The 23,625-nt window shown below is 46.7% G+C and overlaps 3 protein-coding genes across 12 annotated transcripts in view; all 3 read left to right on the top strand.

Moving 5' to 3' along the window:
- Nucleotides 1-23,625, top strand: part of TSPEAR (thrombospondin-type laminin G domain and EAR repeats) — a 76,426-nt gene that overhangs the window by 2,846 nt on the left and 49,955 nt on the right. The window contains exon 2 of the mRNA XM_011954179.1: nt 3,215-3,435. Within this exon, the coding sequence (XP_011809569.1) occupies nt 3,337-3,435 (99 nt within the window). The 5' untranslated portion in view covers nt 3,215-3,336. The remainder of the gene's footprint in view (nt 1-3,214; nt 3,436-23,625) is intronic.
- LOC105520428 (keratin-associated protein 10-3) lies at nt 14,577-15,927 on the top strand. 6 transcript variants are annotated; one of them, XM_011954169.1, is made up of 2 exons: nt 14,577-14,905; nt 15,047-15,927. In XM_011954169.1, the coding sequence occupies exons 1-2, from the start codon at nt 14,615-14,617 to the stop codon at nt 15,671-15,673; spliced, it is 918 nt and encodes a 305-aa protein (XP_011809559.1). In that variant the 5' UTR covers nt 14,577-14,614; the 3' UTR covers nt 15,674-15,927. The 6 variants fall into 6 exon arrangements, with proteins under 6 accessions (XP_011809559.1, XP_011809562.1, XP_011809561.1 ...); XM_011954172.1 differs by having other exon boundaries at nt 14,615-14,959; nt 15,341-15,927; XM_011954171.1 differs by having other exon boundaries at nt 14,615-14,959; nt 15,230-15,927.
- LOC105520429 (keratin-associated protein 10-3-like) overlaps nt 23,444-23,625 on the top strand; it is a 1,349-nt gene continuing 1,167 nt past the window's right edge. For 3 of the 5 annotated variants that reach the window (XM_011954177.1, XM_011954173.1, XM_011954175.1), the window contains exon 1: nt 23,444-23,620. In XM_011954177.1, coding sequence (XP_011809567.1) covers nt 23,444-23,620 — 177 coding nt within the window. The remainder of the gene's footprint in view (nt 23,621-23,625) is intronic. The other 2 variants (XM_011954174.1, XM_011954176.1) reach the window with 2 other exon arrangements.

The raw sequence follows: 23,625 nt of genomic DNA, 5'->3' as shown, positions 1-23,625 counted from the left end.
GAAAGAGTTGGTGAGTGTTTTCTCCTATCTTCTGAAAGAGATGATGTAGAATTGACATTTTTTCTTCTTTAAAGGACTGGTAGTATTTTCCAGGAAATTGTAGTTTTTCTGTGTTGGAAGGTGTCCTTTATTAGATACTGGACGTCCGAGTTATCTTTTCTTCTTTAATGAGTTCTGGTATTTGCGCCTATCAAGGAATTGGTCCACGTTATCTGAGGTTTTGAATAAATACACGTGGTGTTGTTTATGGAATTCCCTTATCAGCCTTTTAATTTCCAACAGTTGTTTAGCAATATCCCCTTTTCTTTTCCATGTTGTTTATCAATTTGATTGATCTCAAAGAAACAGCTTGGGTTTAATCAATTTCCTCTATTTTCCTTTTGTTTTCAATTGCACGGACTCCTGCCCCATCCTTCCCTTTGCTTGCTGTGAGTTCCATTTCCTCGTCTTTCTCTAGTTTCTCAAGGCAAAGCTCCTATGTTGGATTCAATACCTTCCTTCTTTTCAAAGCAGCACTCGGCCCCCTCCTTCTCCATCCTCGGTGGCTGTACCCAGCCTGTGCCTGAGGCTGTGAATGAGCTAATCTCTGCAGTCCCTTCTGAAACTCCATAATTCCAGGCTTCTGGAGCCATGTCTCACAGATAACAGAGCCAAGGAGGGTGCCCCACAAGGTGGCTGTGAGGGCGGGTCAACCTCCAGAGGCCCCTACCCAGCACTGCTGAGGCTGTGTTGGGGACTCATCTGCCCTTGGGTTTCCACTCCCAGGAGGCTGAGAGGCACACAAGAAAACTGGCTGGACTGCAAGCGTGGGGTCCGGAGCCAGGGAGAGGCTATTTTAATTAAACAGTGGAGGGAGAGGCTCTTGCTGGGATGGGCAGGATTCTGTTTCCTGATTGCCAAAGCCCAGCGAGCGATGGGCTGACTGTCTATCCCGGGGCTTAGCAGAGCGGAGGCTCATCCTGAGTGCGGGGCAGGACGGGCTGACTGTCTATCCCTGGGCTCGGCAGGGCAGAGGCTCATCCTGAGTGCGGGACAGGACACCTTCTAGATGGTGGCCGCCATGTTTCCTCAGTGAGGAGGTGGCCCCTGGTTGTGCTCCAGCTAAACCCCCGGGGGTGAGCCCAGCACCAGGCAGTGCTATGCATGCAGCAGGGTCTCTCTGGGACTGGGGGGAGGGGGTGGTAGGGTGCATGGGGTTTAGTTAGAGACCCGTTCTCTCCAGGGGACCCAGGACACAACGCCACAGAATGTGGAGTCTCATCCCCCACCCCCGCCAGCCTGAGGCTTGGGCCAGCATCAGAGTCCTGAGGCACAGAATCCTTCCACACCGAGATGCCAGAATGCTCCCAGAGTCAGCCTGGGACCCCCCAGACACACACAGCGGCCTCCCTCGGGGGTGGTCCCTGTACAAAGACCTCTCTACACACAGTGTCCTGAGGCACAGAATCCTTCCACACCGAGATGCCAGAATGCTCCCAGAGTCAGCCTGGGACCCCCCAGACACATACAGCGGCCTCCCTCGGGGGTGGTCCCTGTACAAAGACCTCTCTACACACAGTGTCCACTGTTGCTGTCCCTATGTCGTGGCACGTTTTATAGCACAGGGTCTTTCCAGGAAGCGGCAAAGCCTCCTCACACTCTACCTTTTGTGTTTGATTGCATAAATAGTAACAATAATAATACATTCTCCTGTCCTAAAGCAGGCCACCCTCTCTTCACAGTGCTCCCCCCATCTGTGTGTCCCCACACTCTCCGGTGCTGTGGGTCACACCCCCCACCACCACAGGACCCTCTGCGTCCTTTCCATCCTTGGCCCATGCTGTGTCCTGCCACATCTTCCCACTCTGTGCCTGGCCGGGGCCCAGGCAGCATCCTGCAGCCGGGATGCTCACGGCCGCTTTGCCGGCTGTTCCTGCACTGCACGTCTGGGTCACATCTGGTTTTTCTAACAAAGAAGTGCCCTTCACACCCTGTGTGTGGACAGGGATGCTTTTCTAGGTATGCTCTTCTGCAGACCTGCTCCATCCCAGGTGCTCACACTCACTGGAGGATGTAGAGGACCCAAGTGTCACTGCAGCTGTGGCACTGCGAGCACATGGCGGTGCAAGGAAGGACTGCCTCCTCCTGGCCTGGACTGGAGTCCTGGTCTCCAGCTGCTCACTGGGGCCCCGCCACATGCAGGCAGGTGCGGGAGGAAGGCCTCCGCTGGAGATCTTTGACCAAAGCCCTTCCAGAACCTTTACAGGAAAGCCATGACATTCCCTGCGCAATGCCAGCCAGGACGGGCTCGTGGGGGAAGATGAACCTAGAGGGCTGAGTGCCAGAGCGGACTGACCCGACACCCCCATGCCAGGCTGTGGCAGAAGGCCCCTCAGCAAGACTGACAGACCAAGGGAGACGGTTGCGGGAACACCTGCTTCATTCAGCCACGCCCTGGCATTTACCCAGGCTGGGGCCAGCTGCAGTGGCCGGGCCGAGGAGGGTCCAGACATCAGCCTCAGACTCTGCTCCCAGCCACTCAGCCTGGGCCAGGGATCTGGTCTGCAGGCCTCTGCTAGCCCTGAATGCCCTCCGTGCTCCCCCATTTTCCTCCCTGTCACCCGGCCTCAGAGGAGGCCAGGCCAGCCCATCTATTATGTTCCCACCAACTTTGAACTGTGAATCCCAGGTTCCCCAGGAGCTTATCCGCCCCCCCGGCATGCCCAGAGGGGGATGAGGGGAAGGCACCGCCAGCTCCACGGCAGCTCCAGTCTCCCATAGCGCCCGAGGGCAGCGCAGGGAACCAAGGAAGGCCAGCAGACAGGAGCCTGGGCCTGCTGGTCTCATTCCCAGCCGCTTCCTGCGTTTCCTTCGGGGTCCCCATGGCTGCGGTTCCCCCCCAATTCCTTCCTTCGTCCTGCATAGCTCATCCTGCACAGTGCCTGGCTGCCAACTTGAAAACAGCAGCCATGGGTGGAATGTCACCTGCAGCTCAGAGGCAGCCGTGCAAGATCCCCCAGGAGCAGGAGGAGGAGTGGGGGAGGCCACACGGGCACGCCTCATGGTGCCTCTGTTTCCTCGCCACTGAAACAGAGATAACCGCGGTTCACAGCTCACAGGGGCTGCAGTGCTGTGTAAAGAGCCGGCCACGCTGATGCCCCATACATGTTGGCTGTCGTGGTATCCACTTTTGGGGATGTCCTGGCCTAATCTACCTGTGATTTCTTTGCCACAGACCTGCGCCCCCTGGACATCCTGGCGGAGGTGGTCCCTTCTGATGGCGCCACAAGCGGGATCAGGATAGTTCAGGTTCACGGTGCCCGGGGACTCCAGCTCTCGGCAGCCGCCCCCCACGTCATGAGCTTCCCTGCATCCAGGATTTTCTCCCAGTGTGACCTCTTCCCTGAAGAATTTTCCATCGTTGTAACCTTGAGAGTTCCCCGTCTTCCACCCAAGGTCAGTGGCACTTTCTGCGCTTCGTGTTAGAATAGCGTGATTTTCCCTTGTGAGGTTCCCAGTTCCAACGCGTGCACAGGCTGAGGGGCGGCATTTGTCAAGGACTCTCTGGGTTTCTCTGGGATCAAGAGTGGCTTGCCTTGCTAGGTAATGAGGTCCCTGTCACTGGCAGTATGTGAGAGTCTGTGTGACCATTTGCTAGGGGTTTGCACAGCCAGTTCCTGCAATTGAGGGTCTAGTGCTCAGAGTTTTTACATTGACATCCTTTAGCAGGAAGTGCTAACAATAAAATCACATCTAAAAAGGTACACTTTGTAAACCCATTTATCTAACACTTGAAGCGCTATCAATCCCAAATCTAACAGGTAAGCCCCATTCCATCCTCTGCCTACTGGTTTGGAAGGTGAAGACAATGATGCTTGTCTCTGTCCCCTCCCCACGGTTTCTGGGACAGTGCCCACCATATCTGTGCAGCAGGTCCTTCTGAAGTAAATAAAAATGAATTTGCATTTCCAATTCCACATCATTGATTAAGAAAGGAAAAGCTCTTCTTCCGGCAGTGGCTGCTCTGGCCGTGCGATATTCCATTGAGTGCGACTCCGTGCTGGTCTCTGCATATGCAACCATCCTCTCTCCTCTTCCTTCTAACCTGCTGTAAACCCCAACCACTGAGTTCTCAGTGTCAATATTTTCCAGTTCCCTAACTTCTATTTTTTTTTATATAACTTCCAATGTTCAGGTTAAAGTCTTCATCTTCTCAGCTATTTTCTTGAGCGTGGCTCCAATGTTTATTATGTGGACAACTCCAATATGTGGGCCACCTAAAAGACTGGTTCTATTTTCTGCTTTATCTTTTTACTTTCTGTCATGCACCATACTTTTAAAATTTTATTTATTTAGTTTGAGACTGAGTCTTGCTCTGTAACCCAGGCTAGAGTTCAGTGGCACAATCATGGCTCACTGCAGCTACCTCAAGCTACCCTCCCACCTCAGCCTCCAAGCAGCTGGAACCACAGGTGTGTGCCACCACTCCCAGAGAATTTTTAAAAAAAAAAATTGTGTAGAGATGGGATCTCACTATATTGCCCAGGTTGGTCTCGATCCTCCTGCCTCAGTCCCCCAAAGTGCTGGGATTATAGGTGTGATCCCCCGTGCCCAGCCATGCCTCGGACTTTTTAACCGCTCTATTGAGATGTAATTCACATGCCCTACAATTCACCCATTTAAAGTGTATAATTTGATGGGTTTTGGTAGATTTCACAGATATGTACGAGCAATTTTAGGACACTTTCCTCACTTCAGAGGAGGCCCGTACGTTAAATATCACCCTGGACCCTGCATCAGCCCAGCGCTAAGCACGGACTACACTCCTTTCTGTCTCTAGAGATTTGCCTCTCCTGCACGTTCCTTGTAAAGGGAATCGTAGGGTGTATTTCTTTTGTGACTGGCTTCTTTTGCTTAGAACGTCTTCAAGGTTTATCCATGCTGCGGCTTGTGTCAGCACTTCATTCCTTCTTACAGTCCAATAATACTCCATGGTATGGGCCTGCCACAGTGAGATTATCCTTTTCTCAGCTGGTGGACGTGTGGATTGCTTCCACCATTTGGCTGTTAAGAATAACGTTACTACAGGCATTCATGCATTCCTATGTGCATTTTCGTGTGGACGTATGTTTTCATTTCTCCTGTGGATGCACTTAGGAGTGGATGCCTGCATCCTGTGGTTAACTTTTCGAGGAACTACCAGCCCGTTTACCAAACTTGCTGGCAGCATTTTACATTCCTGCCAGCAGTATGCAATGGTTGTGATTTCTCCAGTCTTGCCAACACTTGTCATCTGACTTTTTGGCTATAGCCATCCTCAAGGTCATGAAGTGGTGTCTGATTATGGTTTTGAGGTACAATTCTCTGATGAACAGTGGTGTTGAGCATTTCTCATGTGTGTACTGGCCATTTGTGCATCTTCCTTGGAGAAATGTTCATTTAAATTTTTTGCCCAGCTTTTCATGGATTAATGGACTTCTTATTGTTCAGTCGTAAAGAATTCTTTATATATTTGATGAGCCCCTTATCAGATATGTGATTTGCAAATATTTGCTCCCATTCTGTGGGTTTTTCTTTTACTTTCTTGGTAGAGTCCTTTGGAGCACAAAACTTTTAAACCATGTTGATGTTCAATTTATCTATTTTTTTATTTTGTTGCTTGTACTTTTGATATCATATCCAAGAATCCAATGCCAAATCCAAGGTCATGAAGATTTACCCTTATGTTTTCTTCTAAGAGTTTTATACTTTTGGTACTTACATGTAAGTCTTCAGTCCATTTAATTTTTGTATATGGTGTGAGGTAGGGGGTCAGTTTTGTTCTTTTGTATGTAGATATTCAGTTGCCCCCATACCATTTGGTAAGGAGATAGTTTTTTCCTCATTGAATGGTCTTGACAACCTTGTGAGAAATAAATTGACCACAGATATGTGGGTTTATTTCTGGACTTTCAATTTTACTTTATTCATTCATTTGTCTGTCTATATATCTGTACCACACAGTCTTGATTACTGTAGCATTGTAGTAAATCTTTAAATTGGGAACTATGAGTCATTCAACTTTGTTCCTCTTTTTAAATTTTGTTTTGGCTATTCTGGGTCCCTTGTAATTACATATTGATTTTATAATCAACTCATGAATTTCTACAGAGAAGTTAGCTTGAGAGTGGACAAATCTGTAGATTGACTTGGGGAGTATTGTCATGCTAACAATATTAACATGAGTGGATCATGGACTTCAGATTCATGAAGATGCTTTTCCATTGATTTACATCTTCCTTAACAAAACAAAAATAATGTTTTATAGTTTTCAGAGTGTAAGTTTTATAATTCTTCTGTTAAATCTAGTCCTATGTATTTTTTTCCTTTTTGATGCTATTATAAATAATTTCATGTTTGGCTTGTTCATTGCAAATATATAGAAATACCATTATTTACTTATTTATTTATGAGACAGGGTCTCAGTCTGTCACCCAGGCTGGAATGCAGTGGTGCAATCTTGGCTCACTGCAACCTCTGTTTCCCAGGCTCAAGCGATTCTCCCACCTCAGCCTCCAGAGTAGCTGGAATTACAGGTGTACACCACCATGACCAGCTGATTTTTGTATTTTTAGTAGAGATGGGGTTTTGCTATGTTGGCCAGGCTGGTTTGGGCCTCCCAAAGTGCTGAGATCATAGATGTGAGCTACCACACTTGGACTGAAATACCATTGATTTTTGTGTGTTGACCTTGTATCCTGCAACCTTGCTGAGCTGGCAGTTTTTTTACTGAATTTCTTAGGATTTTCTATATATAAGATCATGTCATCTGTGAATAGAGATAATTTGTTTCTTATTTTCCAATATGAATGCTTTTTATTTTTTCCCACTAAGTATGATGTTAACTGTGTATTCTTCATAGATGCCCTTAACAAATTGAGCAAGTGTCCTGCTCTATCTTATTGAGTGTTTTTAACATGCAAGGATGGTGGATTTTATCAAGTGCTTTTTCTGCATCTATTGTTATAATCATGCTATTTTTGTTTTTTATTCTGTTGATATGTTGTGTTACATTAGTTGATTTTTTGCATCCCAGGGATAAATCCCATTCAGCCATGGTGTATAACTCTTCTTTTCTGTTGCTGGATTCAGTTTGCTAGTATCTTGTTGAGTATTTTGCATTCGTATCATGAAAGATAGTAGTATTGTAGTTTTCTTTTCTTATGATGTCTTTGTGTGATTATGGTGTGAGAATAATACTAGCCTCATAGAATGAATTAGGAAGTAATACTTCTTCTTAGTTTTTGAAAGAGTTTGTAAAGAATTGTTTTAATTCTTTATTTATTTCCACTTTAACCTTCATTATTTCCTTCATTGTGCTTGCTTTGAGTTTGCTCTTCTTTCTCCAGCATCTTAAAGTAGGTTAGGTTATTGATTTGAGATCTTTCTTAATACAGATATTTACAACTATACATTTCTCTCTAAGCAATACTTTTCCTGCATGTCATAAGTTCTGGTATTTGGGGTTTCATTTTCATTCATCTTGATGTATTTTATGATTTTCCTTTTGGTTTCTTTTTCGACTTGTTGGTTGGTTATATAAGAGGGTGCTGTTTAATTTTCACATGTTTGTGTGTTTCTTCAGTTTTTTTCTATTATTGATTTCTAATTTTATTTTATTGTGGTCAGAATACATACTTTGCATTATTTCTGTCCTTTTAAATTTACTGGAGGTTTATTTTATGGCCTAACATATGTCCTATCCTAGACAATAATGCATATGCATTTCAAAAAAATGTATATTCTGCTGTCATCAGGTGGAATAGCCTAAAGATGTCTGCTAGACTTTATTGGTTTATTGTATTCAAGTTTTCCTTTTCCTTGTTGATCTTCTACCTGGTTATTCTATCCATTGTTGAAATTACGGTGTTGAACTATTCAATTAATGTTGTTGACTTGTCTATTTCTCCCTTCATTTCTGTCAGCTTTTGCTTCATGTATTTTGGTGTTTTGTTATTATTTGCACACATGTTTCTATTTATTATACCTTCATGATAGGTTGAACTTTCATATTATAAAGTGTTCCTCTTCATCTCTAATAACAATATTTGTTTTAAAATTTATTTTATCGGAGAGCAGTTGGACTACTCCAATTTTCTTGTGGTTGTTGTTTGTATAATTTATCTCTTTCTGTTTACTTTCAATCTAGTTGTATATCGGAATGTAAAGAATGCCTACTTTACAGAGCGTCTGGTTACATCTTGTTTTCTGTTTAATCCAGTCTGACAGCCTCTGCCTTTTGATTGGGTTATTTAATCTATTTACATTAATGTTATTATTGATATACAGTTGAGCTAATTTTTTATGAATTTTGTATTTGCACATTCAGCTATGCTCTAAAATTAATTTGTAATCTCAAAAGAAATACTGGTGGCACTTTTGTGGTCATTTATTGACATGCACAGAGTAGTGAGAAATTTGAGTCTCCCAAAATGCATGTTCCCAGATGAGCTTAAACAAGGCACACTCTGCATTCTTGCTTCAGCTCTCATATTGTAAATAAATATTTTTTTTGTAATCTACTTAATGCCACATTTTCACATTTTTGTGATTTTTTGGGTGTCTTTACTGTTTAAAATGGCCCTCAGGCATGGCGGTGAAAGGGCTGTTCAGTGTTCCCAAGTGCAAAAAGGCTGTGATGTGCCTTATAGAGAAAATAAATATGTTAGAGAAGCTTTGTTAAGGCATAAGTTATGGTACTGTTGGCCGAGTTCAATGTTAATGAATAAACAATAATTATTAAATACATATAACACAAGATTATATGTTGATAGTTGAAACTGTGACCAGAGGATTACAAGAACCAAACTCTGTATTTCCCCTAGGAACAATGGTATATTATTTCCTAATTCAGTATTTGCAATGACTTTATGTAATTACTACTAACAATGAAAATCAACTGTAATTGGATTTATGTCTACTAGTTTACTTTTTATTTCCCATATGTTTTATATGGTTCTGTGGTTTTATGGTTTTTGTTTTTTGTTTTTTGTCACTGTCCTTAGATTCTTTCTTCACTACTTTCTCTTATATTAAGTGAATATTTACTAAAGTAGCATTTTGATTTCTTTAATGTTTTCCCATGACACTGCTTTCATTTTTCCTTAGTGGTTGCTCTGGGGTTTACCATATACTTATTTTGACTTACCAAGATCAACTTCAGATTTGTGCCAACTTAATACCAGTGAGATAGAAAAAGATTGCTCCTATACAAATCTTTTCCTTTTTGCCCTTTTTGTAGTCTTGTTGTTATATATATTACATCTACAGATATTAAAACCCAACAAATATTGTTATACTTATTACTTTCTATAATTTTATGGCTTTTAAAAATGCTTAGAGAAGAACGAACAAGTATATACTTATATCATTTGTTATATTAGCCTTTTTATCATTTCTGATTCTCTTCATTTTTTCCTGTGGATTCACATTCTATCTTCAGTAACTTCCTTTACACAATGTAGCTTTGTTTCCATGTACCTCCTTTGTACTATTGTTGTCAAATATATTATAGTTCCATATATCACATTTCTATATGTTTACATTTCTATTTTCTCTGTAAGGCACATCACAGCCTTTTTGCACTTGGGAACACTGAACAGCCCTTTCACCACCATGCCTGAGGGCCATTTTAAATGGTAAAGATTGTTGGTATTGTTGTTATAGGCCAAACAATACCAAATATAAAAACAAAACATTTTTATATTGCTTTTTAAAAAGCAGTTAAGAGAATAAAGGAGAAAAAATGCATTTGTACTACCTTTTATGATTACGTAATTAGTTTTACTGTTGTTTTGTTTTTCTGTGTGGATTTGAATTTCTGTCTGGAGTTAACTTGCTTTTGGTCTGCAGAACTCTAGTATGACTTGTAAGATGCCTCTGCAAGTAATAGATTCCCTCAGTTTTGATTTATCTGGGAATGCCTTTATTTTGCTTTCATTTCTGAAAGATAACTTTGTTGGATATAGAATTTGTGGCTGACTTTTTTTTTTCTTTGAGCACTTTGAATGTACTATCATACCACCTTCTGGTGTCCATTGTTTCTGATAAGAAGTCAACTGTTGCTCTTCTTATGGTTCTCTTATAAATAACTTGTTTTTCTCTTCCTGCTTTCAAGATTTTCTCCTTGTTTTTGACTTTCAGTATTTTTACTATGATATGTCTGTTTGCATATCTTTTGTGTATCTCCACCTTAGAGTTTTCTGAGGTCCTGGATGTGTAGATTAATGTTTTTCAATAATTTTGGAAAGTTACTAATTCTGTGAAGAATGTCAGTGGTAGTTGGATGGGAATAGCACTGAATCTATAAATTACTTTGGGCAGTATGGCCATTTTCATGATATTGATTCTTCCTATCCAGGAGGATGGAATGTTTTTCCATTTGTTTGTGTCCTCTCATTTCCTTGAGCAGTGGTTTGTAGTTCTCCTTGAAGAGGTCCTTCATGTCCCTTGTTAGCTGTGTTCCTAGGCATTTCATTCTCTTTGTAGCAATTGTGAATGGGAGTTCACTCATGATTTGGCTGTCTGCTTGTCTGTTGTTGGTGTGTAGGAAGGTTTGTGATTTTTGCACATTGATTTTGCATGCTGAGACTTTGCTGAAGTTACTTATCGGCTTAAGGAGTTTTTGAGCTGAGACGATGGGGTTTTCTAAATATAGAATCATGTCACCTGCAAACAGAAATAATTTGTCTTCTTCTTTTCTTATTTGAGTATTCCTGCTTGCCCTGGCCAGAACTTCCAATACTATGTTGAATAGGAGTGGTGAGAGAGGGCATCCTTGTCTTGTGCTTGTTTTCAAAGGGAATGCTTTCAGCTTTTGCCCATTCAGTATGATATTGACTATGGGTTTATCATAAATACCTCTTATTATTTTGAGATATGTTCTATTAACATCTAGTTTATTGAGAGTTTTTAACATGAAGGGATGTTGAATTTTATTGAAGGCCTTTTCCGCATCTATTGAGATAATCATGTGGTTTTTGTCATTGGTTCTATTTATGTGATGGATTATGTTTATTGATTTGCATATGTTGAGCCAGCTTTGCATCCCAGGAATGAAGCTGACTTGATTGTGGTGTATAAGCTTTTCGATGTGCTGCTGGATTCAGTTTGCCAGTATTTTATTGAGGATTTTTGCATCAATGTTCATCAGGGAAATCGGCCTGAAGTTTTCTTTTTTTGTTGTGTCTCTGCCAGGTTTTGGTATAAGGATGATGCTGGCCTCATAAAATGAGTTAGGGAGGAGTTCCTCCTTTTCAGTTGTTTGGAATAGTTTCAGAAGGAATGGTACCACCTCCTCTTTGTACCTCTGGTAGAATTTGGCTGTGAATCCATCGGGTCCTGGGCTTTTTTTTTGGTTGGTAGACTATTAATTACAGCCTCAATTTCAGAACTTGCTATAATCTATTCAGGGATTCGGCTTCTTCCTGGTTTAGTCTTGGGAGGGTGTATGTGTCCAGGAATTTACCCATTTCTTCTAGATTTTCTAGTTTATTTGTGTAGAGGGGTTTATAGTATTCTCTGATGGTAGTTTTTGTATCTGTGGGATCAGTGGTGATATCCCCTTTATCATTTTTTGTTGCATCTACTTGATTCTTCCCTCTTTTCTTCTTTATTAGTCTAGTTAGTGGTCTATTTTGTTAATTTTTAAAAAATTAACAAAAAGGCCGGGCGCGGTGGCTCAAGCCTGTAATCCCAGCACTTTGGGAGGCTGAGACGGGCGGATCACGAGGTCAGGAGATCGAGACCATCCTGGCTAACACGGTGAAACCCCGTCTCTACTAAAAAAATACAAAAAAACTAGCCGGGTGAGGTGGCGGGCTCCTGTGGTCCCAGCTACTCGGGAGGCTGAGGCAGGAGAATGGCGTAAACCTGGGAGGCGGAGCTTGCAGTGAGCTGAGATCTGGCCACTGCACTCCAGCTCGGGCGACAGAGCAAGACTCCGTCTCAAAAAAAAAAAAAAAAAAATTAACAAAAAACCAGCTCCTGGATTCATTGAGCTTTTGAAGGGTTTTTCATGTCTCTATCTCCTTATCTCTGCTCTGATCTTAGTTGATTTTTGTTTTCTGCTAGCTTTTGGATTTCTTTGCTCTTGCTTCTCTAGTTCTTTTAATTGTGATGTTAGGGTGTCGATTTGAGATCTTTCCAGCTTTCTGATGTGGACGTTTAGTGCTATAAATTTCCCTCTTAACACTGTTTTAGCTGTGTCCCAGAGATTCTGGGATGTTGTCTCTTTGTTCTCATTGGTTTCAAATAACTTCTTGATTTCTGCCTTAACTTCGTTACTTACCCAGGAGTCATTAGGGAGCAGGTTGTTCAATTTTCATGTAGTTGTGTGGTTTTGAGTGACTTTCTTAATCTTGAGGTTCTAATTTGATTGCACTGTAATCTGGGAGACTTTGTTACGATTTCAATTCTTTTGCATTTGCTGAAGAGTGTTTTACTTTCAATTATGTGGTCAATTTTAGAATAAGTGCCACGTGGCACTGAGAAGACTGTATCTTCTGTTAATTTGGGGTGGAGAGTTCTATAGATGTCTGTTAGGTCCATTTGGGCCAGAGCTGAGTTCAAGTTCTGAATATCCTTGTTAATTTTCTGTCTCATTGATCTGCCTAATATTGACAGCAGGGTGTTATATTATCGTGTGGGAGTCTAAGTCTCTTTGTAGGTCTCTAAGAACTTGTTTTATGAATCTGGGTGCTTTTGTATTGGGTGCATATATATTTAGGATAATTAGTTTTTCTCATTGAATTGATCCTTTTATCATTATGTAATGCCCTTCTTTGTCTTTTTTGATTTTTGTTGGCTTAAAGTCTGTTTTATCAGAGACTAGGATTGCAACCCCTGCTTATTTTGCTTTCCATTTGCTTGGTAAATTTTCCTCCTTTCCTTTATTTTGAGCCTTTGTGTGTCTTTGCAAGTGAGATGGGTCTCCTGAATACAGCAGACTGATGGGTCTTGACTCTTATCCAGTTTGCCAGTCTGTGTCAAGCTATTATTTCTATGAAATAATATTTTTCCACTGTAGCCTGACTTTGCCAAGTAGTCCTCCAACAGAGCCCTTAGCCATACCCATCAAAGGTCAGAGGCTTCAAACCCTGCAGCCTGTGGGCCCCCACCAAGCACTCAGTGGAGCCCTGGCCTAATTTTGGAGAGACTTGCAGCCTGGAGCATCATCAGAGCCTCTGCCCTGCCATTTCAAAGATTTAGTAGAAAATAGTGATCATAGAGTGAGGAGATAAGGGATCCATGATCAGAACTTTGGGGGCTTACTAGAGCACAGGTATGGTCCCAAGCACAGGCATGGGCTGACACACACAGGTGTATAGGTATTTGTGAGACAAGGCTCTGCAATCAGACCCTTTTATTTGTACATTTACTATGACAATGTCCAGGAGACAACAAAATGTAGAGTTACTACATTCTGATGACTTTCTGGCCCATAAGGGAAGAGACCTTGGAGCTCCCAAGGACACCATTGCAGGTGATGTTGCCCGAGACGTGAGACGTGTGAACGCTATTGTGCACATCACTGGGGGAAGGTCCCGTAACAGTTCAACATGAAACGAAACAAAGGTGCTTGCCCCTCATCTCCATCCCTACTGTGCTGGGCCTGCAGCTGCCTCCCTGCTCCTCTCTGTAAGCCCATCTCTGCTCAGGAAGACATTATTCTCTCACATCTGTCCCGGGGCTCACCCCCAGCAGAGATACGCCCCACAGTTCCCACTGACAACCAGCAGTGTCAACCCACAGGGTGGATCTCGCCGTGCGGCCAGGACGACAGAGCATCATCAAACCTGTCCACAGCAGAACACGTCTCTCCCTCTCCTCGAGGCCCAGAAACTGAGGTTCTCCTAACCTCATCCCTCCTTAGATGCAGAAGTCTTTTTTTTTTTTATTTTTTTTTTGGAGACGGAGTCTTGCTCTGTCGCCCAGGCTGGAGTGCAGTGGCCAGATCTCAGCTCACTGCAAGCTCCGCCTCCCGGGTTTACGCCATTCTCCTGCCTCAGCCTCCCGAGTGGCTGGGACTACAGGTGCCCACCACCTCGCCCGGCTAGTTTTTTATATTTTTTAGTAGAGACGGGGTTTCACCATGTTAGCCAGAATGGTCTCGATCTCCTGACCTCGTGATCCGCCCGTCTCAGCCTCCCAAAGTGCTGGGATTACAGGCTTGAGCCACCGCGCCCGGCCCAGTAGTCTTTTATAAGTGCAAACTCCTCCTGGGATGGAGCAGAGGGCTGTCAATTCCAGAATATCGCCTCATTGCCACTGTCCCTGCTTCTGGAGTGTGCTTTCATGCAATCAATATATTTCTACTAGTTTATCTATGGACAAACCCACATTAGGGAAGACCCAACTCCAGTCAGGAGCCTCACAAACCAGAACATCCACAAACAATGAACCAACACTACTAACACAACAGTGCCTACAACAACAAGGAAAAGGAAGGCTTCTCGAAGCCAGCCAGGGGTAGCACAATCAACACAGAGGGGTATAAAGGTTCCAACCACTCAGAACACCTGGCACGACCACTCACTCATTCACTCACTCACTCACTCACTCACACCTCCCCCGGCTCATCTCCTCCCACTCCAGCATGGCCACATCCACCATGTCCGTCTGCTCCAGCATCTGCTCTGACTCCTGGCAGGTGGATGACTGCCCAGAGAGCTGCTGCGAGCCCCCCTGCTGCGCCTCCAGCTGCTGCGCCCCGGCCCCCTGCCTGACCCTGGTCTGCACCCCAGTGAGCTGTGTGTCCAGCCCCTGCTGCCAGGCGGTCTGTGAGGCCAGCCCCTGCCAATCAGGCTGCACCAGCTCCTGTACGCCCTCATGCTGCCAGCAGTCTAGCTGTCAGCCGGCTTGCTGCACCTCCTCCCCCTGCCAGCAGGTCTGCTGCGTGCCCGTCTGCTGCAAGCCTGTGTGCTGCAAGCCTGTCTGCTGTGTGCCCACCTGCTCTGGGGATTCCTCTTCATGCAGCCAGCAGTCTAGCTGCCAGCCGGCTTGCTGCACCTCCTCCCCCTGCCAGCAGTCCTGCTGCGTGCCTGTCTGTTGCAAGCCCGTCTGCTGTGTGCCCGTCTGCTGCAAGCCTGTGTGCTGTGTGCCCACCTGCTCTGAGGATTCCTCTTTATGCTGCCAACAATCTAGCTGCCAGCCAGCTTCCTGCACCTCCTCCCCGTGTCAGCAGTCCTCCTGTGTGCCTGTCTGCTACAAGTCTGTCGGCTGCAAGCCCATGTGCTGTGTGCCCACCTGCTCTGAGGATTCCTCTTCATGCTGCCAGCAGTCTAGCTGCCAGCCAGCTTGCTGCACCTCCTCTCCATGTCAGCAGTCCTCCTGTGTGCCTGTCTGCTGCAAGTCGGTCTGCTGTGTGCCCGCCTGCTCTGGGGGTTCCACTTCATGCTGCCAGCAGTCTAGCTGCCAGCCGGCTTGCTGTACCACCTCCTGCTGCAGACCCTCCTCCTCTGTGTCCCTCCTCTGCCGCCCCGTGTGCAGGTCCACCTGCTGTGTGCCCGTCCCCTCCTGCTGCGCCCCTGCCTCCTCCTGCCAGACCAGCTACTGCCGCCCAGCCTCCTGCGTGTCCCTCCTCTGCCGCCCCACGTGCTCCCGCCTCTCCTCCGCGTGCTGCGGCCTCTCCTCAGGCCAGAAATCCAGCTGCTGACGGGCAGGTCCCGTTTCTCCAGAGTTGCTCCAGGGCCATCTCTGAAAGTCCTTGCAGCCCTGAGCCCTGTCTGAGTCTCCTCTGCCCAGAGCCACTGCACCTCCAGCCAGCAATGCTGAGCCTTCATGCTAAGTTCCCTCCAAGCAGGCATCTCTCCCACACCCTTATCTCCATCCTGGCCAGCCAGTGGTCGCTGTGTCCTGCCCCATGTGTGTGATCAGTCTGTCAACGAATAAAGTCACCACTGTGCCCTCTCAGAGGTCTTTTTTGCATATCTGGCAAGTCCTGGGGGAAGAACTTCGATGTGCTGTGTGGGGTGGGAGCTTTGGGCCTCTGGCCTTGAGCTGCATCCAGGCTGACAGCACTGGGGCTGGAGGTAGTCCTGACTTCCCGCTGTGCGGGGTCTGCTGCTGTGGGGTCCCCTGCCAGCCTCAGCGTCTCCAGGCCCCAGGGGTGCCCTTCTCTATGAATGCACCGCACCCACCGGGCCTGGCCTCTCCCTGGGCTCCTCCCTCTCTCTCCTTTCTCTGCCTGTCTGACCCCCCACTCACCATCTTCTCACCAGCCCTCTCTTATTAAATAAAACAAATATTTCTCATTCCTGGAAGATATTTTAGAGCTGATCTCTTATTTCAAAGTATCTGTGTATATTTGTTGGACACTCTGTGTATGGTCATCCCAATGCCTGAAGTCTCTGTGGGTCCATTTCAGTTTTCTGTCATTTCCGCCAGTTCTCACTCATGGTGTCTTGTTTCCTTGTGTGCTTTGCTGTTTGTGGCTGAGTAACCACCCTTGTGCCTGAGAAGTATTTGTGGGCATTTCTGAGGCCTCTAAGACAGATGTGTTTGCTTTTGCCTTATGTGAGGAACCCTCTGATTCTAGGATCATCTTCAACTAAATTCATGGCTTCGATGTGTGTGGGGCACCCAAAAGATGCCAGTTCGGGCTGCAAAGCAGAATGAGGCCAGGTTTATTGGGGCAGGATGTTCTCCTCTGGGTGTGCTGAGTCCCCAGGCAGCCAGCAGCCTCTGGGATGGACATAAGCCCATGCTTACCTCTGACTCCCTCTTCTCGGAGGGTGCAGCCTGCGCAGTCTCTAGCTTCATGCAGGGATGGTCTCCTTTAGACCCCACCACGAGGGGGGCTCTTGGCTTTCATTTCTGTCCTCTTCATCCTGCAAAACCATTCAATCCTAAATTTAAAATTGCCAGACCAGCGAATGCCCTCCAGAACAAAGTGAATTCTGCGTGTTTCTAAATGCTATGGGTTAGAGCAAGAGTCGTTCACCTGGGGTCTGTGACCTTGGATGAGAAGAAAAAAAAATGCATCTTTATTCTTCCAAACCTCTAACTGAAATGTAGTGTTTCAATCAATTATGAATGTAGCCGACAAAACTTACAGCGGCACCTGCAGCTTTGTCACCAACAGGAATGAAATGCGTGGCGTCACATTACGCTGGCTGCAAATGCTCAAAACCTCATTCCGGCCATGGCTGTTTCATAATTATGGTAGTGCAAGATGCACCTGCTGGGTTCCACCAGGCACATTCCCTAGGGAAGCACATGCTACGCATGCTATATCGCTATATCGCCAGTTCGCTTTTCACAGTGTAACAGCCGCGTTCTCACATAGTTGCTTTCCTTTTACTCATCTGAAAACCTCCAGAGCTTTCATGAACTGGCCAGGAAGGTCCCTGGTACACAAAGGGCAAAGACCTCTCCCTTCGATTTGGGCCTGTAATCCCGTAATTCTTTGTTCCTTTTCCAGTTTCCTGTTGCGACTAGGAAGAGTCTTCCTGTTGTTTTCAATTGTTTTCAGCAAGATGATGGGTCAAACAATCTCACCAACAGGTTTCCAGAACTGGAATCCCTGGAGAAACTTCTACTTTTTCTTTTCTTTTCTTTCTTTTCTTTTTTTTTTTTTTTTTTTTGAGATGAACTTTTTATAAACTACAAAAACAAGTAAAATAATCACTGCAACCTCCACCTCCCGAGTTCAAGGGATTCTCCTGCCTCTCCTCCGAGTAGCTGGGACTACAGGCGCCCGCCACCTCGCCCAGCTAGTTTTTTGTATTTTTTAGTAGAGACGGGGTTTCACCATGTTCGCCAGGATGGTCTCAACCTCCTGACCTCGTGATTCGCCCGTCTCGGCCTCCCAAAGTGCTGGGATTACAGGCTTGAGCCACCACGCCCGGCCATCTTTATTTGAGAAAGATGTAATAATCTGAAAAAAGGAAAAGTAGAGCCTTAGTCCACCAAAGATTCCCCTGGAAGCTCTGAGGATATTGCCATACCCTGGTTAGTGGGACAGGGGTCTGAGGTCAGCCTGATGCAGTTCATTTCCAGATCGTATATTACTCGTCCTGCCCGTGAGAGGCCTGTTCTTAGGTCTTCTATGCTGAAAAACTTGTCAATGCATGTCTAGGGTGGGCTCTGAAGGCCTGATTTTCTTGAAATTCATTAAGTTCTTCTACTCCAGATACACACACCTCTGTCCATTCAGCCCAGAGTACCTGATCCTCAATTATTTCTTTGATTATTACTTTGACCCAATTTGTTTTTTTCTCCCTAGCAACTGAATTTTCACGTTTGGTCTCAGCTAAATATACCCTCTGTTTGTTATCTTTTCTCTCATTATATTTGTGGGTTTTATCCTTTACCTCGGTGTTTGGAAGAACTCACGTTTGGACTCAAAATTGAATTGATTCTCTGGGGTATTCGTTTTCTTCTTCTGCTTCTGATGTGAATTTTTTTTTTTTTTTTTTGAGACGGAGTCTCGCTCTGTCGCCCGGGCTGGAGTGCAGTGGCCGGATCTCGGCTCACTGCAACCTCCACCTCCCGAGTTCAAGGGATTCTCCTGCCTCTCCTCCTGAGTAGCTGGGATTACAGGCGCCCGCCACGATGCCCAGTTAATTTTTTTTAATTTTTAGTAGAGACAGGGTTTCACCATCTTGGCCAGGCTGGTCCTGAACTCCTGACCTTGTGTTCCACCCGCCTCGGCATCCCCAAAGTGCTAGGATTACAGGCGTGAGCCACTGCACCCGGCTTTTTTTGTTTTGTTTTGTTTTTTGAGAGTGGGTACCACTCTGTTGCCAGGCTGGAGTGTGGTGGCGCAATCTCAGCTCAGTACAACCTCTGCCTCCTGGGTTCAAGCTATTCTTCTGCCTCAGCCTCCTGAATAGCTGGGACTACAGGCATGCACCACCACGCCTGGCTAATATTTGTATTTTTAGTAGAGATGGGGTTTTACCACATTGGCCAGGCTGGTCTTGAACTCCTGACATTGCGATCTGCCTGCCTTGGCCTCCCAAAGTGCTGGGATTACAGGTGTGAGCCACCATGCCCAACGCGACTTCTTAATTCTTAATAAATGGAAATTTTCTGTAACCTGCCCCTGTTGTTGGTAATGATTCCTTAATTCTTGAGTTGGTCTTTTCCTTTGAACCGTTGTATCTATTAACTTGTCCCGACAGTCATTTATTCCTTTGCAGTTTCCATGGCATATCTGTGCAAATGCAATACAGAGTTAGAAGTCCCTGTCCGAGTGTCACAGGCTCCCAGGACAGAAGGACACAGGCCCCTTGTCACTGTCATTTTCCTTTGCAAGCTCCCAGCCTGACCACCAGGACAAGGGGAGCAGGCAGGGCAGGAAGGGCTGTCCCCAGCCCTCTCTGTGTCCCGGGTCTGATCAGCAGCCCAGAGCGAGGCTGCCTTGCCCTGAGCCCCACGACTGTGTGTGTGCAGCCTCCACCCTGCTTGTGAAGGGGGGTGGGATGTGTTTGTGTTGGGGGGTGGGGGACTCACCACGCAAGGACTGGGAGGGGACTTCTCACGCTAGGGCTCCCAGATCCTGCTGCCCTTCACCACCCATCTCCCACAGCCCTTGGCCAGCTGGCCTAGCCAAGCGCCCACGTCTCCCCACTGGGTGGAACTCTGTAAGGGAACGTGGTTTCTGCATCTTCAGGGTGTCCTGAGCCAGGCTGCCCTCCCTTTGGCTCATCCTGTGGGATGTGGGGGCCCTGCTAGTGTGGGAGTCCCCATTTCCAGGCTGTGTGGGTCACCCCGTGGGGAAGATGGGAGAGGAGGCTCTGTGTGGGCCTCGACAGCCCTCGGACCGGGGAGACGTCTCTTTTCCCTCCCATTACTGTTTAATTGTGACATTAGTTACCTTATTTCGGTTTTTATTTTATAAATCATTTTGAGAAATGTTTTCATCTCATTGGAAACATCTGGTGAAATGTCCTCTCCTTTCGAACTGGCCGCTTCGCTCCTCCTCCTCACATTTTCAGGGTCTTCTCTGCTTTGGAGGTTCTCCTCCTGTTTCAGCTGCTTTTCCATCTTTAGAATATCCACTACGGTTTGCTTTTTTCTCTTCTACTTTTATTTGCTGTTTTGAAAAATATGCATTCTGTTTTTAATTGTACTAATAAATAACTTTTAAGTTTACCTTTATGTTTATTTTTTAATTATTAAAGTGAGGAAGGGAACTGCAATTTGAGAATTTCTATTTAAAACAGAATTAATCTTGCTCTTCTTAACATCAGCCCATGTGTCCACCTCCACCCGCTTCTTAGTCTTTCTTGTTTAATTGGAAGCAACATACAGCATATTCCAGTAGAAACAGAACCACATATGCAATCCTAAATATTATAACAGCCACATTTAAAGATGGCAAAAGGAACAGGTGAAATTAATTTAATAATAGATCTTATTTGACCTGGTACATCCAGAATGCTACCATTTCAACATGTGGCACGAGCCACATTTCAAGCACTCAAGAGCCACATGTGGTTAGTGGCCTCTCACATTAGCATGCAGTAAAGTCTTAGGATCTTATCATTGCTATTCAATTAGGATGTTGAATATGCATCTGTTATAACAGATGGGAAATTTGCATTTGCAGTTATAGCTGAGCACATTGGTTATCTGGACACAGGTCAGTGTCTTCCTGTCTTCGTATCTGGGCCAACCCTTTGACACCCCAGCCTCTACAATCTGGAGCTCTTGTCTTTGCTTCTTCTCTGCCATAGTCAGCTGAGGCTGCCATAACAAATTGCCATGGACTGGAGGGTCTTGAGCAGCAGGCATTTCTTTCTCCCAGTTCTGGAGGCTGGAAGTCCAGGATCAGGCAGGGTGCCACATGGTGGGGTTCTGGAGAGGGCTCTCATCCTGGTCTACAGACAGCCACCTTCTTGCTGTCTTCACATGGCCCAGATAATCTCTCCAGGGTTTCTTCTTTAAAGGGAACAAATCCCATTCTTAAGAGCTCCACCCTCCTGACCTAATTACCTCCCAAAGGCCCCGTGTCTTAATAGCCTCACATTGGAATTAGGGTCTCAAGATGTGAATTTTGGGAGGACACAAACATTCCATCCATAACAATCACTTTGCCATTAGTCATACTTCCTTAAGTATTTCTTCCAAGAGGGATACCTGGGTGGAGTACTTTCTAAGCTCTTGGTTTCGTGAAAATACGTCACTGTTATCTTTATTTATTTATTTATTTTAATTTTTTTTTTTTTTTGAGACGGAGTCTCGCTCTGTCGCCCAGGCTGGAGTGCAGTGGCCGGATCTCAGCTCACTGCAAGCTCCAACTCCCGGGTTCACACCATTCTCCTGCCTCAGCCTCCGGAGTAGCTGGGACTACAGGCGCCCGCCACCTCACCCAGCTAGTTTTTTGTATTTTTAGTAGAGATGGGGTTTCACCGTGTTAGCCAGGATGGTCTCGATCTCCTGACCTCGTGATCCGCCCGTCTCGGCCTCCCAAACTGGGATTACAGGCTTGAGCCACCGCGCCCGGCCTGATGTGAATTTTTAATCCAGCTGTTTGGTATGCAATTTGGTATTGAAGACTTGCTGTCTTTCATCTTCAACATTTTTTTTTTTTTTTTTTAGAATCAGAGACACACTGGTTGAGAATATAGATCCTATGTACAGACTGGCTGGCTTCTAGTCCTGGTTCTGTCTGTGTGACTTTGAGCAGATTGCTCAATCTCTCTGCTGAGGCTTCCATGTCTATCCATAGTAACTTCGACGAGGAGTTAACGCCAAAATTAAGTGAGTTAATAGATGCCAAGTGCTTGGAATACCGCCTGGCATAGCCATGTGCTTGTCAAATGCTCTCTGACTTCGCCAGCTTCATCATCAGTGCTACCAGGGGGTCATTTTCTAAGATCGCTGAAGCTGTCACATGCTAGAACTTGGGGTTCCAGGTCTGTGGGACCCACCCCTTCATACTCCATTAGGGAACACAGCTGCCTCAGCTTCCCTTCGGCTCTCGCCCTGCCTCCCAGTGCCGACTGCCCTGCGCCTTCAGACGAGAGGCTCTTGTCAGGAGCTGAGTCTTCACAGATGTCACCCCTGCGAGGTCGGAGGGGCTTGTTTGACAACAGCCATGGAGGGCGGAGTGACTGGCACGTGCTGGAGGCCCCAGGTTCAGATGGAATTTCCATCACAATGGCAAGGCAGGTGTGCAGGGAGGGGCTGTGGGGGCTGTGAGTTTATCCCACATCCAGCCAGTGCACATGGCCAGTGACAGTCACAATGGCAGTGACTCAGATCTTTAGGTGGACGCTTGTGTCACCCGCGAATAACACACCTCATTTCTATTTCTTGGCTTGCTGCTTTGACGCCCTGCAGGACAACAGAGAAAGGTTCTGGTGACCAGGTGCCTGCTCACCTCCTGCTACGCTACAACAGGAGAGCTACCAGTGAGCCTCCCTGGCGCTATAGGCTTTCTGGGCCACCATGAAAGCCCATCCCAGGCTGCCATAGCCTCATCCCCAGCTGAAAGAGGCTGGAAAGACATTGGGAGATGTTGGTGGTTCCTGGTGAGAACCAGCTTCAGGCTGTGCGGGGCACAGGCCCTGAGAGAGAGGGGCTTGCCTGTGACGGTCCCTGTCCCGGGGTCAGGGCCCATCCCGCCCGATGACCTCCCAAGCACAGGCTGGCTTTGCCCACCCCAAGTGTCCTTCACTGTCCATGTGACCCTCATTCCACATCCACCTCCCCAAGGCAGAGGCCCCTCCCCACCTCCAGGGCCTAATTTGCACCCACCCCTCTTAGGACACCTGACCAGGGCTCCAGGGGACAGCGGTCCAGACCCAAAGGCCAGTCCCCAAGCCTTGGCCTCCTAATGAGCTGACTGCAGAGGCCTTGCCGGAATGTTCCATTTCCTTCTCAGGGGAGGGGAGGTCCTCCCTGCCCTCCTGCCTTTGGCAGACATCAGGATCTCAGAGGATCCCAGAGCCCACCAGGAAGCACTGTCCTCAAGCGCCTTTTCCCAACACAGGCACCTCTGTCCTGGTTCTCCCAATTGCAGCCACACCAGCCCACCCTATGAGGTCCCTGCAGACAGAGGCTGAGCATCCCCCGGGCCCCACGCCGGGCACAGTCACGGGACCTGCCAGGTGGAAATCACCAGGTCAGCCCCAGAGAGGCCGCACCCTCCCTCCTGGTGTTCCCGGGGACAGGCTCAGCCAGGGGCACCAGCCTGGTCCAGGATCGGCCCAGTGTTACGAGCAGAGTGAGGACAAGTCATGGCAAGGGAAGCAGAAATAATGGGGGTCCTTCCGGCTCCAAACACCAACACGGAAGGGGGAGGGCGTTGCTGAGTCTCCTGTTGGGAAAAACAGGCCCTGGGCATATAAAAGCCCCAGCAGCCGACAGGCTCAGACACACACTCACTCACACACTCACTCACTCACACACTCACTCATTCACATACCTCCCCCAGCTCACCTCCTCCAGCTCACCTCCTCCCTACCCCAGCATGGCCGCATCCACCATGTCCATCTGCTCCAGCACCTGCACCGACTCCTGGCAGGTGGACGACTGCCCAGAGAGCTGCTGCGAGCCCCCCTGCTGTGCCCCCAGCTGCTGCACCCCGGCCCCCTGCCTGACCCTGGTCTGCACCCCAGTGAGCTGTGTGTCCAGCCCCTGCTGCCAGGCGGC

Source organism: Colobus angolensis, unplaced genomic scaffold, assembly GCF_000951035.1.
Source record: "Colobus angolensis palliatus isolate OR3802 unplaced genomic scaffold, Cang.pa_1.0 Scaffold38, whole genome shotgun sequence".
Lineage (NCBI taxonomy): Eukaryota > Metazoa > Chordata > Mammalia > Primates > Cercopithecidae > Colobus > Colobus angolensis.
This window is presented reverse-complemented; position numbering and strand designations above follow the sequence as displayed.

Coding starts and splice junctions, on each gene's coding strand:
- LOC105520428 (XM_011954167.1), top strand. CDS start 14,615: ATGGCCACATCCACCATGTCCGTCTGCTCCAGCATCTGCTCTGACTCC. Junction 15,233..15,343: donor TGCCTGTCTGCTACAAGTCT/GTCGGCTGCAAG, acceptor CCATGTCAGCAG/TCCTCCTGTGTGCCTGTCTG.